The sequence below is a fragment of the Durio zibethinus genome, chromosome 4 (assembly GCF_047325235.1).
Source record: "Durio zibethinus cultivar Kanyao isolate XHJ-2024 chromosome 4, ASM4732523v1, whole genome shotgun sequence".
Classification (NCBI taxonomy): Eukaryota; Viridiplantae; Streptophyta; class Magnoliopsida; order Malvales; family Malvaceae; genus Durio; species Durio zibethinus.
Window position 1 is genome coordinate 34,837,554 of NC_143165.1, and position 21,563 is coordinate 34,859,116.

General features: G+C 27.8%; 3 protein-coding genes across 4 annotated transcripts; all 3 read right to left on the reverse strand.

The window, feature by feature from the left end:
* Positions 1 to 120: 120 nt before the first annotated feature.
* On the reverse strand, positions 121 to 639 carry LOC111287004 (uncharacterized). The gene has a single exon (XM_022877138.2). It carries the CDS (start codon positions 637 to 639, stop codon positions 247 to 249), a length of 393 nt encoding a protein of 130 aa, XP_022732873.1. The 3' UTR covers positions 121 to 246.
* A 4,828-nt stretch (positions 640 to 5,467) lies between these two features.
* LOC111287881 (plasmodesmata-located protein 6-like) lies at positions 5,468 to 8,609 on the reverse strand. The gene is made up of 3 exons (XM_022878559.2): positions 7,756 to 8,609; positions 5,991 to 6,116; positions 5,468 to 5,893 (listed from the first exon to the last, which is right to left on the reverse strand). Exons 1-3 carry the CDS (start codon positions 8,489 to 8,491, stop codon positions 5,883 to 5,885), a joined length of 873 nt encoding a protein of 290 aa, XP_022734294.2. The 5' UTR covers positions 8,492 to 8,609; the 3' UTR covers positions 5,468 to 5,882.
* A 6,146-nt stretch (positions 8,610 to 14,755) lies between these two features.
* LOC111287421 (putative peroxygenase 4) lies at positions 14,756 to 18,918 on the reverse strand. 2 transcript variants are annotated; one of them, XM_022877971.2, is made up of 6 exons: positions 18,674 to 18,918; positions 18,472 to 18,585; positions 18,302 to 18,387; positions 16,210 to 16,304; positions 15,444 to 15,569; positions 14,756 to 15,203 (listed from the first exon to the last, which is right to left on the reverse strand). In XM_022877971.2, the coding sequence occupies exons 1-6, from the start codon at positions 18,708 to 18,710 to the stop codon at positions 15,050 to 15,052; spliced, it is 612 nt and encodes a 203-aa protein (XP_022733706.2). In that variant the 5' UTR covers positions 18,711 to 18,918; the 3' UTR covers positions 14,756 to 15,049. The 2 variants fall into 2 exon arrangements, with proteins under 2 accessions (XP_022733706.2, XP_022733705.2); XM_022877970.2 differs by having other exon boundaries at positions 18,472 to 18,588; positions 18,674 to 18,909.
* Between the last annotated feature and the right edge of the window lie 2,645 nt (positions 18,919 to 21,563).

Here is a 21,563-nt window from a genome sequence, read left to right on the forward strand (position 1 = left end):
TCAATTCCACTCCAAAAGCAGCTTTCAATATTGAATTAAAACAATTTATAACATAGATGTAATTTGCAAAAAAATCTTAACTTTCCATCAAATCATAAGTTGCAGGACTAAGATCACAAATAGCAACATATAATTCTCATCACATAAATCCTTCAAATTATCCATAACACGTAAGAGAGGAAATTTAAACAAAAGATTAAAAAAAAAGTGCCCCAAATACAACCATTCTCAAATTAACCACTTATCTCAATCGCGATTCTTAAGCCTCTCAACGCGCTGATTCAACTGCTCGATCTTAACAACAAGGTTAGTAACAGAGTAAAGAAGCCAGTAGAAAATAAGAGCGGCGGCGATGAGAAGAGCGTTGCGTTGGCTCTTCATGATGGATTTCTCGTGACGAAGGTGCTCCGAGGGAGTACAGGAATCGCCTTCGCAATGAGGGCGCGTCTCGTATTTCCAGTATATATCCATCAGAAGGAAGAGACAGAATGGCACCACCGACAAGAACGGTTTCAGGAGGTTACGAGTCACCGCGATCAAGCCCTTGCGGAGTCCGTCGAGTCCCGGAAGGGTGAGGAGGAGCACCATGATGGCTTCTGCGCCCGCGGCGTACCCTAGCACTACCCATTCTAGAGCCATTTTTCTTTTGGGGCTTGGAGGAAATCGATTGATTAGATCTGACCGTGGAGAGAGATTTGAGGTTGGGGGAAGTTTGGTTTTTGTATGTGCTTTTCTTAGCGAGGAAGGGAGGTGGGATGAAGATGGAGAACCGATTTATTTTTAACGGGTACGAGGCGAACGAGGGATGCGTGGAGTGTTTCTAGGTCTAATTGGGTACAGATGGCTGTTTAAAAGAAGGGCTTGAGTCTTTTTTTTATCATGATTCGTGCATTGTGAAAAATATTAAAATTTATATATTTATATTTTATTATATATTAAATTTTATTTTGATATCGAAATATAAAATATTTTTTTATTAAATTTATATATAATAATTATTAAAATTTTAAATTATATTTAAATTATATCATCACATTATATTTTAAATTAATAAATATCAATTATTGATATTTGATAAATTTATTCCAACTTAAAGTCTCAAAATAATACAAATTAAAAATTGATTACTTAAGTTAAAAAAATTGAAATCCAGAAAAATATTACACATCTAAATCTTTTTTATTTTAAAAATTTAATCCATATATATATATTATCTAAGTAATACGCAATAAGCAATCAATCGATTTAATTATTCTTAAGTAATCACTTAAAAAGTTGTCATATGATGATCTTTAGTTTTTTAAAAATCAACTCCTAATTATCTTATATCTTACTTTAATATTATTTAATAACATATATATAGCATATCAAATTTAAAATGATCAAATCTAATAAAATAAGTTCCATTAATTCACACATTTTTTGGTTGAATTCAAGTTTCCAAAATGAATCTCAATCAAATTTGCAATTAAACATACATGAATGACATGATTTAATCAAATATTTGGATAAAAAAACTCTTTTTAATCAAATATTTGAAAGAGAAAAAAAAAATTTTTTTATCATCAGGAGAAGAATATGTAAAGGTTATGGCTAATAACCCAATTTATTTTTAATAGATTTTGATTCGATCTGATTTCATAAGGTCGATTTTTTTTAAATCGTATTTAAAATCGAATCGAATAATATTAAAAAAAAATCAAGTCAGGTCAAGATTAAATTTTAGATAAATCGATTCAATTTGATTTAATATATATATAATTATTTTTTAATTAATTAATTAATTTTTTATTTATATATTTATTTAATTTTATATTTATATTTTAAAAATATTTTATTAATTTTAAATCAAATATAATTTATATAATTTTAAATTTCATCCAATTTAAATATAAGAAAATTAAAAAAATTATTGAATAAAATCAAATTCAAAACTAACAAAAACTCGTATCAATCCATTGCTATCCTTAATAAATATTTGACAGCATTTGTCAAGCGGCAAATTCTAATTTTGGATTTTGGAATCATGGTTGGCTTTGATCCGAGTCCAAATAGCTGAAAGTGGATGTGCAATTGCCAATGGACTGTATCATGTCCTAGGAATTTCCAACTATGTTGGGCGCACAAGGTTAGCAGGGCCTAAACGGAAGGCTTTCAGATGGGCTTGAATTTTTTTAATTTGCAATTTTATTATTTTATGAGGAGTGAATTCTCACTGCTACCAATAAATTATACAATAATTATAGGTACAACTTCGCATGAATTATATTATAAATATTTTTTTAGATCTTATCTTTAGAATAATATTTTGTTGACCTCATCAAATGCAATATTGTGTAATCTCCACAATCGAAGTCATATTATATCATTATCTATTTCATAATTTACACATTTCACGTTATTAAATTATTGCTTGAATTTAAATTTTAATTCAATTAGATTGATATTTAAATTTTAATAACTGTAATTTATTTTTTTATTCTCAAGATGTAACTTTTTTTGTAAAAAAAAAAATGACATTTATGTATTATCTTGTTTAGCTTTGAATTAGATCTATGTTCTCTTGGCGTAATTTTTATGGATATTCATTCAAACTTGTTGCTATCACCAATAAGTGTTTGCATTGGGTGGCGAGGAACATTACATTGGCTCTGAAACTGAAATTATGCCTCTGATGAGGATTCTTTCCGACTTTGAGGTGCATCAGCTTACCAGGGAATCGATTCTATGAAAGCAACTTTGGTTGTAATTAGTAAAACTTGGTTGCTGCCAAATGCTATTGCTCAACTGTCAGCTACCACTTTTTCACTTTTTAACAGCCATAAGATGTAGCCATTGCTAGTATATGCAATCTCTATAACTGCATTTTAAGTTTTAAAAAGAGAACTGTTGAAAAAAAATAATGCAAATGAAAACAATAAAAAAAATTGTAAATATTAAAATTTGAAATTTGAAATTGTTAATATCACATTTTATTAATAATTACATAAATTAATTGAATTAATCACCGAATTCTATTAAAAATAAAATTTGACAAACACATCAGTTGCTTGTCTAGGTTTACAGCACTTCCACTCTTTTTTTCATTATTTTTCTTTGGTTTGAATAATCTGAGCTGATCATATTGAAAAAGTCATAGAAAGTTAATATCCCCTACTTACTCCAAAAGATAATAAATAGGAAAGGGATTCCAGTAGCTTCTTCGTCATTGTCATTATCACACTACTTTGAATCAATAATTTAGCCTAAAATTCCAAGTTCAAAAGGACGACTAGCCATCTTGACCACGAGAGAAGAAAAAAAAATAAAGCAATGTTGACTCATGGATGCTTGAAATTATAAGAAGCGATGCATACAATAACGAATTAAGAACAAATTATTCTTGAATCTCGTGTAATAAAATAGCCAGTAGCCAATAGCCTTTTCTTAAACCTGGAAGAAGGATTACTTTCGGATAAAATTTGAGGATGCCCAGATCGTTTTATGTAAAAATAAAATAAAATAGCATACATTGGTAGAGTATTTGATGAACCATCAAGTTAGGAATCGGCCAATCTGGCTCCAATGATGGTCAACATCACTACAATTTGAGACAAATGTTTGTCATTTTTTTGATGATATTGATTGGTAAATATGATTGAATTGGATATATCAGACGAAATGTTGGAACAGTTAGATCTGAGTAAATAATTGAACTTAAGAACTACCAGCAATCAAACTGACAGTTTTTTTCCTGTTGTTCTTAAAATTTTCAGTTCCAAACCACATTCAGAAAAAAAAAAAAAACAAAAAAAAAAGGAAAGGAAAGGATAAGCTTAAGGACTGGATAGAAATAAAACTCTCATCATTTTTCCAAAAAGAAAAGAGTTTGTGGGAAACTGAAAAAGGAATAAGTTTTGCCTAATGATTAGTTGAGATGATAAGAATTTAATATTTCATTGGAAAGGTCTAATTCGATTTTCGTTATTAACAATCTTATTTTATAATTTTTTTTTAAAATTTAATATAAATCTTCAAACATGTGATATGTCTTGATCATGAAATATAGATAATCTGCAAAAAAAAAAAAAAAAAACTTTCGTGACAATTGTGTACACCGACACACTTTTTTATGGTGAATGATTAAGCCACAAGTTAATGCAAAATGTCGACAGATTATATATGTAGCCAAGGGCAAGAGATGAAAATGACATTCGGCAGAGATTCTTTAGCATTATTATATATTTTAATTGAACAACTTTTCTGATTTGCCTCGCTCAAATTATCACACCTTTTGTCACCTTTGATCACCTTTCTTTTTTCTTTATTTTTTTGTCCGGTCCCTTTGTTAAGGCTAGTCATTATCCAATTTCTCCTCCATCTCTTTGTCTAGGAATAAAATATAGGGGGGCTCTGAATTGCATATCCAACGCATGATCCTTTCAGCCCCCCACTTTCAATCTATTTTTATAGCCGCTATAAGCCTAAAGCAATGGAGCCAAAGGAGTGAACAGGGACAGAAACCAGAAAAGAAATTGACATGGTGGCAAAGGGTTTTAGAATGGGACACAGATGGAAACTCTTGTGATGAAAAGCAAAGCCAAAGTTGGATAATGGATGAGAGAGAAGATTAAAAGCAAAGCCAAAGAAGATTCATGAATACTACCCTTAATTATTGGCCTTAAACAGAGCTTCGTTGAATGATCAGTGTGGAATGTTTGATCAATAACTTGTTCTTGGACTCTAGACTATAAACAAAGGTTGGTTAGACAATTGGTTGGCAGATATGATGGCTGAAATCAACTTTGATTTGATACAACTATAAAATTTGCAGAAACGTGAAGATTGAACTGTCCATAAATCGCCTTCAAAAATTGACCAGATTTGGCGATTTGAATACAAAAAATTGATAGAAAGATATCATTGTGGATTTAAAAAAATCTAAGTTTCGTAGTCTCTGCTCATTCCTAGAGACGAATCTAGTCTTTTAAGTAGGATGTTCATGAACAGCCATGAATTTTTTTTTGACGCCTTCAAATTTTTTCGTAACATCTATTTCATCGGATAAATTTTAATTTATATTATAAGTAAACACCTCGAAAAAAAATTATGGATAACCCTTGCAAATATTGTTCATTCTAGTTCAGATTGATAAATTGTATAAAACACTAAAGTGATTTCACACATCTATTCATTCATGTACATTTACAATTTTTTTTTAATGGACTTTTGATTTCCTTTAGGTTTTATCAGACACTTCAAAATGGACTTTCATGTCCCAAAAATTGAATTAAAATCTTTCCTCTCTAAATAAAAAAAAAAACTGTCAAAATAGCAGAAAAAACTAAAAGAACTGAATAATACTCATTTTATCTTCAAATTCGAATAATATTTCCTACTATATGAAAAGATTATTATATAGGTGATTACATAAATTGAAATTGGAAACAAGTAATCTTGCAAATATGAAAGCAAATTGAACGTTGAATTGACAGAAATTAACCAAGTATATATAAGTAATTTTAATCAAAAGTATAGATGAATTCAAGCTTTTACCAACCATATATACTGGAAAATCAACAAAAGCGCTAATAACACCCAACAAATGCACTAATCGTAGCCCTATAAAGAGCACTTTTCATAAAATTATTCACTAATTATACACTCAGAAACAAGCTAGCCATGGTTGAAAAGCTTAAATGGGGTGTGTGGGCATGCTGTATTGGAGTCTTTAGGCTTTTCATCTTACTGCAACTTTATTTTCACTTGTTTCAAGGTACCTGTTTCCATTAACATCTGTTTCCATCAACCCCTTTGAAATCTTTCGAAAGAGTATGAAAGAAACATAAAAAGAAAAAAGAAAAGAGATGCAAAGGTTTTCATGAGATCCAGAAACTGTTTGTTTATTTACCACCTGCAAATATTGAAACAAGGGGAAAAAATATAAAATGAGAGAGAAAGAAGAGCAGAAAAGAGCACAGAAAAGTGAAAAGCATAGTCAATTTGATTACCTTTGCCGTTCTCACACACTTTTGATAAGAATGATACAAATAGTATGAGCAAAGCAACTCCAGCAATAAGCCCAATTACAATTGCTAGTGTCTTCTCAATATCATCATCATCATCGTTATCAGTATCTACATAAACAAAAATTGAAAGAAAATATTAAAAAATTACTTTTATACACAATAATTAAGATTTATATTTGATGCATCATCAATATATTAATACTACATACTATGATATCTTACAAACTATCACATCATAATTATGTTAATCTTTTCAAGTTGACCATTACAAAACACTAATTATATATTACAGTAACATTTTAACATTAATAGTACAACAAATATATATTTCGATATTTAATTTTTTTATCATAGTTATTTGAATCTTTTAAGGTTATCCAAGATAATCCCTACATGTTCCTAATTCCATCAGAGATGCATGATAAGTTTGAGTGTTCTGATTGCATCAAATAGGCAGTTAAACGTCATCATCAGTACTGAATGTTGTTTCCAAATTTAGACTTTATTTGATAAGAAAATTCGAAAGGTCTCTTTATTTTTTTTTTCTATTCCAATTACATGCTGAAACACAATCATTTTCATCGTTACTATCTAGCATATATAATTGTTTGATAAAAAAATTTGGGATCAGTCTTGACGAAATTGGAAAAATTCTACCAAATACGAATCAATGTCGCTAATGTCTAATATTTAGACATGAAAATCATGTTGATTTATGTGTTTGCTTAGGTGGGGAGTGTGGGATTGGATTCTTATTGTTTGCAAATGTGACATTAATTCAAAAGTGGGGCCATATTGGCCTCAATTGCATGGAAAATTTTACCACTATTAAGGTGCTTTTGTAGGCAACTTTGTTGATCATACAAGAAAGCTAAAGCCACTTTGACATTTCAAATAAGTTTCTTACATAACCAATTAGTCAAGCTATATGCGAATACCCTTTTATAATTCATCAAAATCAAATGGTCTTCCATGTCCTTTTACTTTTGAATAAAGAACAGAATTTTTGGCATTGAATATGTTATTTCAATGTATTTTTCACAGCTCCATCAAAATTCATTAATCTACAAGAAATGAAAATATACTAAGTTCTTTTAAATATTTTTGAAAATATGAGAAAGTGGAAAAGAAATATTCATAATTAAAAAATTGTGATATTTTAACAATTTGAATTTATCAAACTAATCATGCAATTCAAATTAATTATTTACATTTCAAATGGCTTGAAAAGGAAAATCCATAAAATAATTCCAAATTGATAAAGCTAGATAAAATTTGTTAAGTGAAGTACGTGAAATTTTCAATTAAAAATGATTAAATAAAAATTTAAATAAAAAATAAAAATCGATAGATTGAAATGTTTTGTTACATAAATCAAGGTATAAAATTTTTTAAAATTTTAATAAATTTTGATATATATTTTTAAATAGATATTTTTAATAAAAATATTGATAAAATTTTTATCATTAAATAAATATTAATCAAATTTAAATGATAAATAATATTTTTAATAATTTTTTATATATTATTGATTTTCATATTAAATTTTATCAATTTGTATTTTTTAAAAAAATTTATTAAATTATTTTTGAGAAGGAATTTTATGTTTTCTTTTTCAAGATTTGCCTTCTTGTAAATTTCATGCAGACTCTCGCTAAATTAAACCAAAAACCAAAAGAGAAAAAGAGGGAAATAAACAAAACGAAAACGGAAGAACCACCATCCAAGGGGTGGCGAAACCTCTTACCCTTTCGGCCGTGCGAGTGGTCTCCGCCTTCCGAGTACCGAGCGTAGCACTTGGCCAAGTACATGTCACCCCACTTGGCCGGCCCACACTCGGTTTTGAGCCGTCCGATTGCCTCTGATAAGCAATCTTGGCACTCACTCGGACTCAAATCCCCGACACACTGTGCCACACCTTGTAATTCCCCTGACCCGCCAACCCGAAACGGCTTGTAGGTTCCATCACTCGCTCCCAAGTAACCCAACACCGCATCCCGGCGAGTCAATGCGTCCGAGTAAGACGAAGTCAACGGCCCACATTTTTTCACCACCGCAGTCTTGTCCTCCACGCCCAAAAAAGTTGTATTATCATATTTAACGAAACATCCTTCGAGTTGCAAGGCGCCACCCGTTGAGTCAAGGCAAAGAGTGCCAAGTTGACTCACCGCTTTAGCAACACAGCGGCCACAGTCAACGTTGTTGAGGTCACCACGGCACTGGAAGAGACCGTAGACGGTGTCCTGAGAGGTGGAGCCTGCTGGCATGGTGAAGTTGTTGTAAGAGGTAAACACGGCTGCGTTGACTAGGGAATTAAGTATCGAGTTGACATTAAACTCATAGGGTGATCCTGACGTGTATTTTAGCTGCGAGCACCCACCGAAAACGAAGGAATCAGTAGCTGAATCCGATGGGGTTACGCAGAACATTGATATTATTACAAGAAGAAGAAAACCCGACGTTTTTTTCGTAGCTAAAGCCATGGGTTAAGATATTCAGAGAAAAAGAAAGGTTTGAAAGAGAATATAGAAAGGAGAGAGTCGGAGATGCTTAAATTAGAAGAAGCTATCAGAATATAAAAACATATGACACTGTTCTGTTTGCAAGTTAGAGAGAGAGAGGATTGTTACTTTGAGGGGAATTTACGCAAGGAAGCGACTACCACTAGCTTCATATTTCACGTGCTTTTGCTTATATGAATTTTTTTTTTTTTAATATTGTTGTTATATAATGATTATTAAATCATTTTTACCAACGGCTTTAACTAATAAAAATAAATTAATCATTACTATTAATGTATTAATTAATAAAATTTAAATCATTCTTAAAAGATGACATTCAAGAAATATAAATTTAAATTTCAGAATTTGTAATTTTTTTTCAAATCCTGTAATCCCTTTTATCCCGTAAGAATTTCTTCATCTTTAACGGGTGTGATTTTAATTTTAGATAATTGAAATGAACGAATTATGATATTATGTTAAAAGTTTGTGCAATTTAAAAATTCGAATATATGACAAATTAGGGAAACTTTATTATTTGTAATGTCTTAAGAATTAATTACTATGATAGCTATGAGTGTAACTTTTTCTCTTTAATTTTCTTGGAAAATGACTTGTCGTTGGATTAAGAATCTTGGGATATAGCAGAATATTGAAACGAAAGGATTATAATATCATGTTTAAAATTTGTGTAATATATATAGAATTCAAAATTAAATTTAATTAGTTTATATAATTATTTTTAAAAATTTAGAATCTAAATCACAATGCTTATAATCTCTTCTCCATCCTTACAACTTTTTTTATAAAAAAATTGTATAACTTATAAAAATTGGCATATGCGGCAAATTAATACTGTTATAACTTATACGTAATGTTTTAAGGATTTAACACTACGATAGCTATAAATAATTTTTTTTCTTTGTTTGTTAGTTTAATTTTGTTGGAAAATGACTTATTGTTGGATTAGGAATTGATTGCAAATGAGCTACTTGGCTCAGTATTGGTGAGCTTAAAGTCAGATGTCGTTGAGGGACCGCTAATGGTTGACCCGTATCACGTCAACGATGGTCCGGGACTAACCCAAGCCCCCTACATTATAATTGATCTATCAAAATCAACTCGATTTATGATTCTTCATTATCAAGTGGTTAAATTCTCAGTGGGATGAGCTTAGTTTAATAAGATATGGGTATCAAGAAGTGAGCAAAATTTAAATGAAATTTTTTGTTAAAAATGATTTAATGAAAACTTTAATTTAATATTGATAGATTTCAATAATATTTATTGATTAATGAAATGATATTATCTTATTTAATATTAATACATAAAATTTATATATTAATAATACATCAAATATAAATTTTAATTTGTTTTTTTATTTTTATTGAAATATTTATTTGAATCATAGTATTTATGAAGTAATTTTGCTTTTCAAGAATTTGTTAGGGGCTCAAGGGATATAGACCATCCTTAATTTAGATAGGCTTTCTATATAGCTAGCCATTTTGTTGATAAAGGCATGAAGCAAAAGCAGCATGGCACGGGGTTTACTGATCATTACAAGTGTAAATTAATAAAGTGGATGATACAGAAAAACTTTAGATTTGAGTCCAAAATACTTTATGAACAAATCTTATCAAGCAATAGCTTTTCATTTCTTAGTCACCCAATTAACTTTATTGACCCAAGTGATCTAATTAAAATATATAAAAATAATTGTCACCCCAAAGGGAGTTTTCAATAGGAGGACATATATAAATCATTTCAATTTATAGGCCTTTTGCATCTTTAGAGATTAGAGAATTTTTATTTTTATTTTTGGAAGAAAGAAGATTCAAACCCGAATAAGAAAATACATGTATATATGCTATTGAGATAAATTTATTCTTCCTTGCTTACAATATATACTGAGTTTTTTTTTTTTTTTATGTGATACTATCAAGTTCTTTTTTTTTTTTGTAATTTATGGATTATATCATGAAATGTACCTTCTAATGTAAAATGAAGGGCAAGAAAAAGGGAGGAGATGGTACATAAAAAGTTATATTAATTAATAATTCTTTAAATTTCAATTTAAAGGAAATTTGACCGAAAATAAAATTTTTATTATTGATAGCAATTATTCCTTGCACTATATATACCATTTTTGGGTTAATGGAGTTTAAAACTACATAAGCAAGATTAAGAAATTGATAAGTATATTTTTTTATTATATTAGTCTTTTTTTTTTAAGCATCAACATTTAATGTTTGATATCTATAAGCTTATGCCTTATAAATTATGATTCGATCTCCAACACTTGTAATTTTTCTTCTTTAATCTCCTTAAGTCACGACTTCCCTTTGAGTTCCTTAAAAAAAAAAAAAAAAAACAAGATTTTATAGATTTTTCTAACCATTAAGAATGAGATTAAATCTTTTTTTTTTCAATTTTTTATTTGTCCCTCATATTTTTTGAAATTATTAAAATTAATTATTAGAAAAATGTGTCTATTTTTTAAAAAAAATCTATACTATATAAGTTGAAGACAAAACTTACATGAAATTATATAGACAAAGTTTGTTAAGTTTTTTATTAGAAATAAGTAAATAAAAATTTTAATAAAAAATTCAAAATAATAGATTAATAAAATTCAATGTGAAGATCAATAATATGTAAAAAATTATTAAAAATAATGTTTATAATTCAAATTTAATCGATACTTATTCAACGGTAAAAATTCTATCAATATTTTATCATAAAATGCCTATTTAATAAATATATCAAAATTTATTAAAGTTTTTTCAAAATTTTTACTATTGATTTATGTGATGAGATCTTGTAATTTATTAGTTTTAATTTTTAATTTTAGTTTTTATTTACTTATTTTTAATAAAAATTTCACAAATTTTACCTATAAAATTTCATATAAGTTTTTTCCTATAAGTTGATCCCTTCTCATTAGTTTTAATAGAAAACTTCTAATAAACATTAAATAAGGTAATTTTTCATTTGTATTATACATATGCATATATTTCTTGAAATTTCAATTTGATAAAATGTTTGAAATAATTAAGGTCAAAGACAAATAAATTTAACTTTCAAAATCAAATTAAAAAACAATTAGTAAATAAAAAAAGTGTAGGGTAGGAAATGGGTCGAATTAGGATGAGTTTTTGCCCATCTCAAACTCAACCCAATTTTATATTCATCGAACCCAAACCCAATTAGATCTGATTATTTTTTAATTTTTTCATACTCGAACTCGATCTAATTTGATATTATATAGATCGTATCCGATTTGATTTGATCGAAAATAGTTAAATATATAATTATATAAATATATAAATAAAAAAATTAATTAATTAAAAAATAATTTTTATATAATATAAAATCGAATTAGATCAGATCAAATTTGTCTAAAACCTGAACTCAATCAAATTTTGATTTTTTCTTATCAATAACTCAAAATCTATTTTTTTTTAATAAAATTAATACTATGAGATCGGATCAAAATCCGTGGGAGGTGATTTAGGTTGCCAACTTAAGAAAATAAATAAATAAATAATATATATATATCGGATTTCTAAAGTCAAAAACTTCCTATTTTTATTTTATTTTATTTTATTTTTTTAGTGTCCCGAAAATCTAACTTGACGGCTAACAAGAAGTCAAGGGTAAGTGGGTTCGGTAAACAGTTGTCCAAGAATCATCTTTGTTATTTCCAAAGAGAGTTTTTTTAAGCATATATTAAAAATAGCTTGATTAAAGAAAAAGGGCAGAGAAAATACGACAAAGATTAGATTAGCTATCGTTATGAAATAGATTCATCAATAATTTGGCACCCTATGAGTTCCATAAAATATGAAAAAGCAAATTATTTAGTCGATTTTTTTTATGATAAAGTCGGTTTTGAATTAAAAAAGAAAAGCACGTGTATATTTTTATATATTGTATTTATATATGAGTTTATATTTGATATATTATTAATATATAAATGTTATAAATCACATAATGATATATTATAAAATTTTAAAAATAAATATACTTAATTCTAATAATATATTTAAAATTAATTTTTTATGAAGTATCATTATGTAATTTATTTATAATGTATTATATTTATACACTAATAATATATTAAATATAAATTCTTTATATATCCAACCTTAGAACAAAATATTTTATAACTTATATAAGTTACGTGATAACCTGTGATTTAATGATCATGTATAAAATTTGTATATTATTAATGCATTAAAAATGTGTATGGTACATAAAATTATAATAAAATAAGATAAAATAATATTATAAATAAGATTAAATTAAATTATATCATCTTATCTTATATTTGATGTGTGTAAAGATTAACATAAAATAATTTATTTATTGATCAAAATTATTTTATCTTAAATTTTATACAATTTAAATTATTGATATAAATTTTAAGGATATGATAAGACATATAAGTTTAATTTTATAAATTAAAACTAATTTTTTTATTTTAAAATAATTGAATAATTTTATATTAAGAAGATAATTAATTTTTTAATAATTAAATTTATTTATTTAAATATAAACTAAATATAATATAAAATAATTATCATTTTATCTTATTTATTGTACTATTCATGAAATATGACCTAAATATAATCCTAAAACTAAAATCATATGGTACTAGTCATTTTTAAGTCTTTGCCATGAAAAATCAATGCTGCTCTTAGAATTGACCAAGTGTAGGAAGTTATCAATGAATATGGTTTCGGATTAATTTGAGTTTCTTCCCCACTCTGAAGTTAGTAAATCAACCCATAAAACAAGTAAACAAGAACCTCCCTACCTTTGTTTAATTTGCCTATCTCTCTAGGGGATGGGGACTTTTGTCGTACTAGGCTTGTGGAGGAGCAAGAACGGGCTGTTCCATCAAAGAAAAATAATGAAAGGACAGAGGCTCCGTCATTAACTTTTTATAATTAAAAAAATTCTGGATCCATCACTGAAATTAAAGCGATGAAATAATGAAGGAAAAAAAAAAGTCATGTTCAATTATTAAATCAAAAGTTTTTGCCTTTGCTTTTATGAGCTTAGGTCATGGGTTTAATCTCTGACCAAAGTATTGTCATGTTGCTGTATTAGATAAGGTTTAACAAAAGCACCACCGCAAAAAGCCCCATGCCTTTGTATAGCTTGATTTTGGGTTGGATCATGCAATGTCTCGACTTTGAAGCTGGCAAAACAATGCAATACCCTTTATTTCTTTTATATATGCAATTGTGCCACGGTTATATTGTCTCTTACTGAACAACATATTTGGTTTTTGTTGCCAATCATTGATCTCTCTTGAACCAAATTATTATGGTTGGAGTTGAGTTGGAGATTCCAAGAAATTGGAGGATAAATTTTCAATTATGATTGGAGTCTCCGTCTCTTATAGGGATGGTATCGGATCGAGTTCGGGACGAATTTTACTCGTCCCGAATCCGATCCGACTTTATGCTTTAGTATACACAAACTCGATTTTATTCGATTTTTTTACCCGAATTTGATCTGACATTATGTAAATCGTATCCGATCCGATCCGAAATTAATAAAATATTATTTTTAAAAATATAAAATAATATTTTTTAAATATAAATATTTAAAAATATCATTATATAAATATAATTAATTAATTAATTAAAAATATTTTTTATATAATATCGGATCGGATCGAATTTTAGGCATACCCCGACCCGATCTCGATTATTCTTTAATTATATCCGATCCGACCCGAAAATCGAAATTAAAAAAAAAAAAAAAAAAAACCCAACCTTATAGGATCGGGTCGGGTCGAAACCCGTCGGGAACGGGGTTGATTGCCGTCCCTAGTCTCTGATGTCCTACCCTGCAAATTTCATCGTTCTCCATTCAATTTGAAATTAAATTTGAGACATAACTCTCAAATTATTATAGCATAATCATGTTTCTGTTTTTCTGTTATGTTCTTCAAATGGTTATTGATTTTTCTCTTCTATTCATGAGTCAATATCAGACAAGATGTACATGTGAGGGAAAAATGCAAAGGGTAAAGCAAAATTAACTTTACTATAGAATTGATTGGAATTTGTTTTGTAATTCAACGACAAAATATTGGTTAAGACATCTATTCTTTATTTAACAGGTTGGTCGAACAGCTGTGTGGCAGGGCCATCTTTACTTGAGTTGATCTTCTTCTTATCAATGACACCTTAAATTTGTTAAATAGAATATGAATGGAAGTTGATGGAAAAAATAGCCAAAATAATAAATTTGACTACGCTAATTTAGACTTCTATATGGAATTAAACATCTGAAGCATCAACAAGCAAATCCCATTATATCTTCCCAAATAATTATATCACAAATCCCACCATCAAATCTCCCCAACCCTTTGTGGTCGAGCATAGGAAGAAGCATTTCTTCAAATCCAACTGTTTCGGAACAAAAACAAAAGAAAAAATCCGACAATATCTTGTTCTTTAATTCTTTCAAACGATTAATTTTACATATTAAGCCATTGGGATTGAAGTGATCAATGTTTCATGACGCTTTCTTTTTGGCAGCTGTTCTTTCCCTCTCCATTTGTTCAAACAGGCTTCCATCATAAAAAGCTTTAATTGTTTCTTTCCTCAATAGTCCATCTTTGTCCTTGCAAAGGCTGTATAAAAGTCTCCATTCCGTCCAGCTACCGATCCTGCAACAAGTTTTCCCAATATTTTCATTTTTTTTCTTTAATTAATAGATTAAAGAAATAGGACATATATCAGAATCTTTGCTAACACATTGGCAACATTTGATTATTAGAAGGTAATTTATATCTCGCCGACAAAGTTGACAAATCAAATTGAAAAATTTTACTGTCAATGTCTCAGAAACGAACTCTGATTATTATATATGTAACTTAGAAAAGGAAATTTAAGAAGTAATAAATTACCATCCTTTGTAATCCTGTGGTTCCCTGTTAGCCTTGAGCATTGCCATCAGTTCATCAGATGTTAAGGCATTGGCATGTGTTCGGGCGAATTTGCTGAAGATTTGTTCAAACTTCAAGGGTACAAACCTATCATATAATTCTAAAATTAGATATGAGATCACAAATAATTCACATGAGAATACCAACCAAAAACGTGCTAGCCACTACAAATGCAGCTGGTGAATCTGCCATTGACTTCAAACTAACTGAAAACCGCCCCAAGTAACAAAACCCAAATTAAACAAAACAAGTAACTCAATCTGCCAAGTGCCAACTTTGGTCTAATTTCTCTATCATATCAAGGGTCAAGTTTAGCAGCCATAGGCGGATCCACCCTTTTAAGCAGAAATTTAAAAGAAAAAAAAAATTCCTGTGAACATCCTAAAATTTTCTCATAAATATATTTTACATCGAAAAAATTGATAAATCTATTAGTAATTTTTTATATAAATTATAAATGAAAGTCTTCGAAAAAAATTTTGAATCCGCAATTGTTAGCAACATGAGCCGGTATGATCAGGTTATAAGATAATATACTGACCAATTTGAAATGGATAGATTCTAGCCTAATTTAAGGCATTTAGCAATAAAGAGATGGAATTTGAGGCATACCAGGTAGTGCAAATGCTAAAATGATTTAAAACTAAAGCTTAGATTCATGAATTTTTTCACAGGAATGATAAAATAAAAAGAGCAAAGATCCATGTGATAGTTTTTCTTCATTTACCTTCCTTCACTGTCGTATACACCAGTGTCACTCCCATGTTTTCCCAAGTGGATGTTTTTAACCTCAATGGGGAAGAGTAGAGATGGGTATTTTCCCTACACCACATATCGGAAAATAAAGATCATACACCGAAAACTAAGTGGTCATACACTAGCCAATTACTGATCTATGCATGGTTCTATCGATGCAAAAAAAAAAGTGTTTCAGATCATATAAGAATGGTATATATGTAAAATTTAATCAGCATTCGAAGCTCAATATAGTAAAAATAATCTGGGATTTTGATTCGTTTATTAACAAAATGTGTATTATAACTAAAAAAATTTTATTCTAACATCGTTCTTATATCACTTATTTTACTTTCAGTTAATTATATATAATATTATATTAATTTTATAAGATTTGTTTACGTGAACGTTTAAATAGATAATTTATATTATTGACATGTAAGATAATTATAAAGAATTTGATCTAATCAATTATTTAATTTTTAAAATTTACATTTATCTAAATTTTCAAATTATATAAATTTTATCTTAATTTAAAACTGAAAATTAATATAAATTAAAATTTTAAAGTATAAAACATATAATAATAAATTTTGTCCATGACACGGATAAAAAAAACTAATTTAATTATATAATAAAATTTTAGTTATGCAAAAAACCCTTTTATTATATCTTCTATCATTTAAGATTCATTTAACATCATCTAATTTCACCGTATTATAATTATATTTTATAATTAAATTTTTAATTAAACTCTTAATAATTTAATCATAAAATAATATAATAATATAATAAAACCTCATCGTACTATTAAATGAACCATTAATGTTATATGCCAAATTTGGACGAAACAGATAACCATGTTCAAAATATAAATATCTATGTTCAATTGTAATAACCCTTCAATTACGCATAAAATATTAGTACGTGGAATTTGAAGATTTGATGCACCAGAAGAAATTACCGATAAAAGGGGAAAAAAATCCAAAATGAATTAATGTCCAATGCATCGTTTGTCCTTCTCATTTCTCAAAGGCCGGATTTATAAAAAGAAAGTTGTCTTTTTCAAGGCAAACAAAAACTAATGAAAGTATGGGTCATGTCACCAACAATAAAGACAGCAGATAAGAGTGTGATGCACCACGTCTTGCTTTTGCCCTGAATAAATTCCTGCTTGGCACATCTAAGGCGCTATTCTTAAAGCTATGGAACCAAATCGTCCACGTGTCCAATTAGAAAATTTTAGATTAATTATTTTTATAATTTTTTATTTTATAAAATATATAAAAATAAATATTTATCAAACAAAACTTTAATTGGCTCCAAAAAATTTTATTTACTTGTAAATATATGTATCCCTGCTAAACTAAATTTAAATCTTCTTTCTCAAATTAAAAGAAAAAAAAAACTCAATGATTGTCTTAAACAGGCAATTATTAATTAGTTACAAATGCATTTTAGCTTCATTTAGCTTTGAGGTTTAAAAATATTTTTATTAAAAAGTTTATTTTCACTGTAATTTCAATATTAAATAAAGTGAAATTTTTTAATTTTATAATAAAAAATTTGATTTTGTAAACTAAACACAAAAGCTTCTTAAAAAATGTTTGGTATGAAGTGATTCGTTTAATATTTATTTTTATTAAAATTTATTTATATTTTATAGTTTTTTATAAAATAATATTTAATTATTTTATAAATTATTAATTTAATTTAATTATTAATAGTTAAAATTATTATTTTGTAGAATTTTTTGGATATTTCAATGCACAAACAACAGTGTTAAACAATTAAAAAATTTTAAACCATATTTTCTAACTACATTTATTTCAAAACCTTTTTAAATTTGTGTTTTGTTAAAGATTCTTGCAATCTTGAGTTTATATTCAAGGGATTGCGGATTAATGGCTCTTCTTTCATATCTGAAATCCCGAGTTTTAAGAGTAAAATTCTCACCAAATTAAGGAAACGACATAAAAACCAGACAGACAAAAAAAATTGAATTATTAAAAAAAGAAAAAAAAATGGTATGAAGAGGAAACAGAATGGATAACAGAAAAAAAGAAGAGGCAGTAGGATTTTACAGGGCGAGTTTTGCCACTGAGAGCACCGTTGACGAAGAAGGCACCCGCAATTGACAAGAAATAGCCAGCCCCAATTGCTCGAAACCCTGTCAAACAAAACCAAATAAAAAGAAAAAACTTAGAACGAATCAAACCATGAAATTAAAAAAAAAAAAAAGGAAAAAAAAAACCTTCAAAAGTCTCCCATGGATAAATGAGACCATCGTGGTTTCTATCAAAGAATGCGGCATGCTTTTGCAGAACGTTTTGGTCGTTAGGCATAGGTCTCCTTGCATCATCAACACCTGCTGCATGCACATTTTCCTACAAATAATTACAAACCAAAACACTGCAAAATTGAGTTGCATATAAATATATAGACATATAGAGTACCCTCGTGAAAATCTTTTGAAATCAAAGAAGAATCCATGCCTAAAAAGCCTTGGATCAAGTTAAGAGCACGTGGAAATTCGAAGGAGATGGGAGTGTTTATGAAATGGAGAATTTGGCAGATAAGAAGAGAAACGACAAATAATGGTAACAGGTAAGGAAGAAACGGAATCAACAGTTGACTATTGCTTTGCTTTGTTTTGCCTTTTTTGAGCCCAACATGAACACATGATAACAATAGACTTGGGCTTCACAGCTATTAATAATGAAAGAAATGGCACATCAAGAGTGTAAAAAGAACCTCGCCCGCTTTGAAAAAGAAACGTCGGCGAGGGCAAATGGAGTTCAGTATTTTTTGCCAATTTCCTAAAATTTAAACAAAAAAAATTATTGTGAATTATGGAATAAACAAAAGGAATTCGAACAGATAGGTTTTTAACAAAATTTTGGACTCGACACCTGGATTGAAGTAGCAGCCTGACTAGTACTCTTTGACGCCAAATGATCAAAGTCGTGTACGCTAAGTGTTACGTGCCTTTACCCACGTTTGTTGAGACGGCTTTTGTTTTTGTTTACAGCTTATCATCCAAATGAATTCAAGCTCTGGTTTATTTCTTTTCTTTTTTTTTTTTGGGTTGGAATCAATGATTTTTTAGCCATGAATGTAATAGGAGGTGTCATTGCTGATCCAATTGATTAATTTTTTAATTTTATGTAAATTTATATATATTTCAATTAAAATATATCGATTAACTTCAATAAAACCCTAGATTTACATTATATTTTATACAAATTTTATATTCATAACTATATATATTTATATTTGATACAATGTCCTTTTATAGTTATATCATAACTAAGCATAAATTATATTAATTTACATGGTTGGTTTATACCAACTACAATGTATCTTCCTTTTTTCTTTTATAAAAGTTATAAATGATCATGCATGATTGGTTTATAAATGATGGAGAAAACTATTTTTCATTTCTATCTAAATCCCACTTCACCCATCTTAATCAATGAACCAAACGAACGTTTTGTTACACCCTTTGCTCGTGTCAATTATTCGATGGCATAGCTTTTGTTTTTTTTTACACAAAAATTGAAGTTAACGAGCTCAATTCATTCATATATATATATATATATATATATATATATTTGTAAATAAAAAAAAATGTGGGTCGACCTAATTTTATCGGCTTCTATTTTAGACTTAGATCGAAAATTATGACTAAAAATCTAAAAAAAAAATTGGCCCCAAAATAGTTTGATGATTAAGTATCGTCAACTAAATTTTTATTTTCATTTAGAAATTTTATAAATATATTATGCTAATAAATTATTCAATTTTGAACTTGAAATTTAGTAAGAGATAACTTTCAATAAATTTGAGATTTAGATTTTAGTATCTATAATTTTTTTTCTTCTTCCCATATTATGATATTTTTATAATAAAAAAAAAATTCTCTAAATGATATTCATATTTTTAAACTTGCATTGTGTTTAATTTATTATGTATTATATGTTGTTGGTAAGTCGGAAAGATTCATGTATCCATAAATTTCAAAGCAAGGGAAAGGCAATTAGAATAGTTCAAATGTCAAAGTAAGAAAAACAATTAATCATATACAATTTGCACCTATATATAATATTAACTTAGAACATTATAGAACATTATAGAACATTAAGAGATTTATGTATAGGATTTGTTTATGTTATTAAAGCTGGATAAAAATAAAATAAAAAAAAATGAACCCAAATGATTTGGAAGATTTTGGGGTTGATCAAGGGGTCCAAAAAATATTTTTTTAATATAAAAACATTCATAATCTAAAAATAAAATAAATACTATGATTTAAATTTTAAATTTATTAAGTAACATCTCTTTAAAAAAATGATATATGAATTAATTTAATTAAATCTTAAATTTGAATTATGAAGATACAAGCGTGTGATCCTTAATTATTCAAACCAATTTTACAATATTTTATTACTAAAATTTTACTTGTGGACAAGTACCCATGTTATTCACGCAGACTTTCAGGGATTCGGAATTTTTTGGGCTTTTTTTTTTAAATGTCCATCATCGTTATTGATTACATATTCAATTTCCACTTGTAGAAACACGTTTATCCTGCGAAATTTGGTTAAAATTAAATTTGATAATTTATGTATTTATATCATATAAAATATAAAAATTTATGTATTTATATTATATTTTATATAAAAATTATGTGTTTCGTGTTGATAAAAAAATATAAAATATAATTTTTTATTTTTTTAAACTCATATTTATTGATATAAATGCTTTTTCGTTTTTCAACTTAAAACTTTTTTTGTTATTTGCCATGAGTCACCAAAGTAAGCAATGTAATAGTGTTAGAACCTATTTATCCAACTTTGCTCATTGATTTGTTTACATGTCGTTAGGTATTGTTGTCAGTTTTATATTTTTTGTATTTAAAATTATGGTTTCATTTCATTTTTATATTTTTGAAGTTAAAAATACGTTTAAAATTTATATTTTTGTTTCATAAGTTGTAAGACAAGGGAGGGATGGATTAGTAAGTTGGTAGGGGCTTGAATTCATGTTGTGGCTGTTTTGATGACCATCTTTGAATATTTTGACATTAAAACTGATTCTGTTTACTAAAAATGAGGATATTAACAGATATAAAAATTTTAATAGTGATTTGAGAGAAAAAAATAAAAGACATAGTAAAATCAGAAACCTGAATGAAACTTTACTATTCCTAAACATAACAGAAGCTGTCCAAATGAGGAAGCTTCTGAATGAACAAGGAAATGACATTCAAACATTATAGGAGAGAATTAAACTTTTGAAATTTGGAATGCAAATGTTCACATCAACCCCCAAAGAGAAAGCACA